Below are 285 nucleotides of genomic sequence, written 5' to 3'. Positions count from 1 at the left end.
TTCACTTTTCCAACAGCTGCTGCAGGAAACAGACCTGGACGGTGGTGGTATTTCCGAAGAAGAATTCAAGCACTTGCTGACCAAATGTCCGGATTTCATTCACTCTTTTCGGTTTTCTGTGTGAGGAAAAAAGAAGACCTTAAAGAAAACGATTATCGAAAAAAGAAAAGAAAACGTGGACTGTGATTCGATTGAGCATTGACTGTTTTATTTTTCTAATAAAGAAAAAAAGAGTATATAGATCAACTATTTTTAATTGATTCGAACTTTAAAACAGATTAATAA

General features: G+C 34.0%; 1 protein-coding gene and 1 long non-coding RNA gene across 2 annotated transcripts in view; one reads left to right on the top strand and one right to left on the bottom strand.

Annotated features, from left to right (window-relative positions):
- LOC119591508 (calcium and integrin-binding protein 1-like) overlaps positions 1-236 on the top strand; it is a gene marked incomplete at its 5' end in the record, with an annotated part of 5,203 nt that extends 4,967 nt beyond the window's left edge. The window contains 1 exon segment of the mRNA XM_037940258.1: positions 17-236. Coding sequence (XP_037796186.1) covers positions 17-124 — 108 coding nt within the window. The 3' untranslated portion in view covers positions 125-236.
- Positions 1-285, bottom strand: part of LOC119591509 — a 2,136-nt gene that overhangs the window by 741 nt on the left and 1,110 nt on the right. The window contains exon 2 of the long non-coding RNA XR_005230353.1: positions 35-116. This is a non-coding gene — a long non-coding RNA (uncharacterized LOC119591509). The remainder of the gene's footprint in view (positions 1-34; positions 117-285) is intronic.

This window comes from Penaeus monodon, chromosome 28 (genome assembly GCF_015228065.2).
Source record: "Penaeus monodon isolate SGIC_2016 chromosome 28, NSTDA_Pmon_1, whole genome shotgun sequence".
Lineage (NCBI taxonomy): Eukaryota > Metazoa > Arthropoda > Malacostraca > Decapoda > Penaeidae > Penaeus > Penaeus monodon.
The sequence above is the reverse complement of the archived record's forward strand: the minus strand, read 5'-3'. Positions and strand labels throughout refer to the sequence as shown.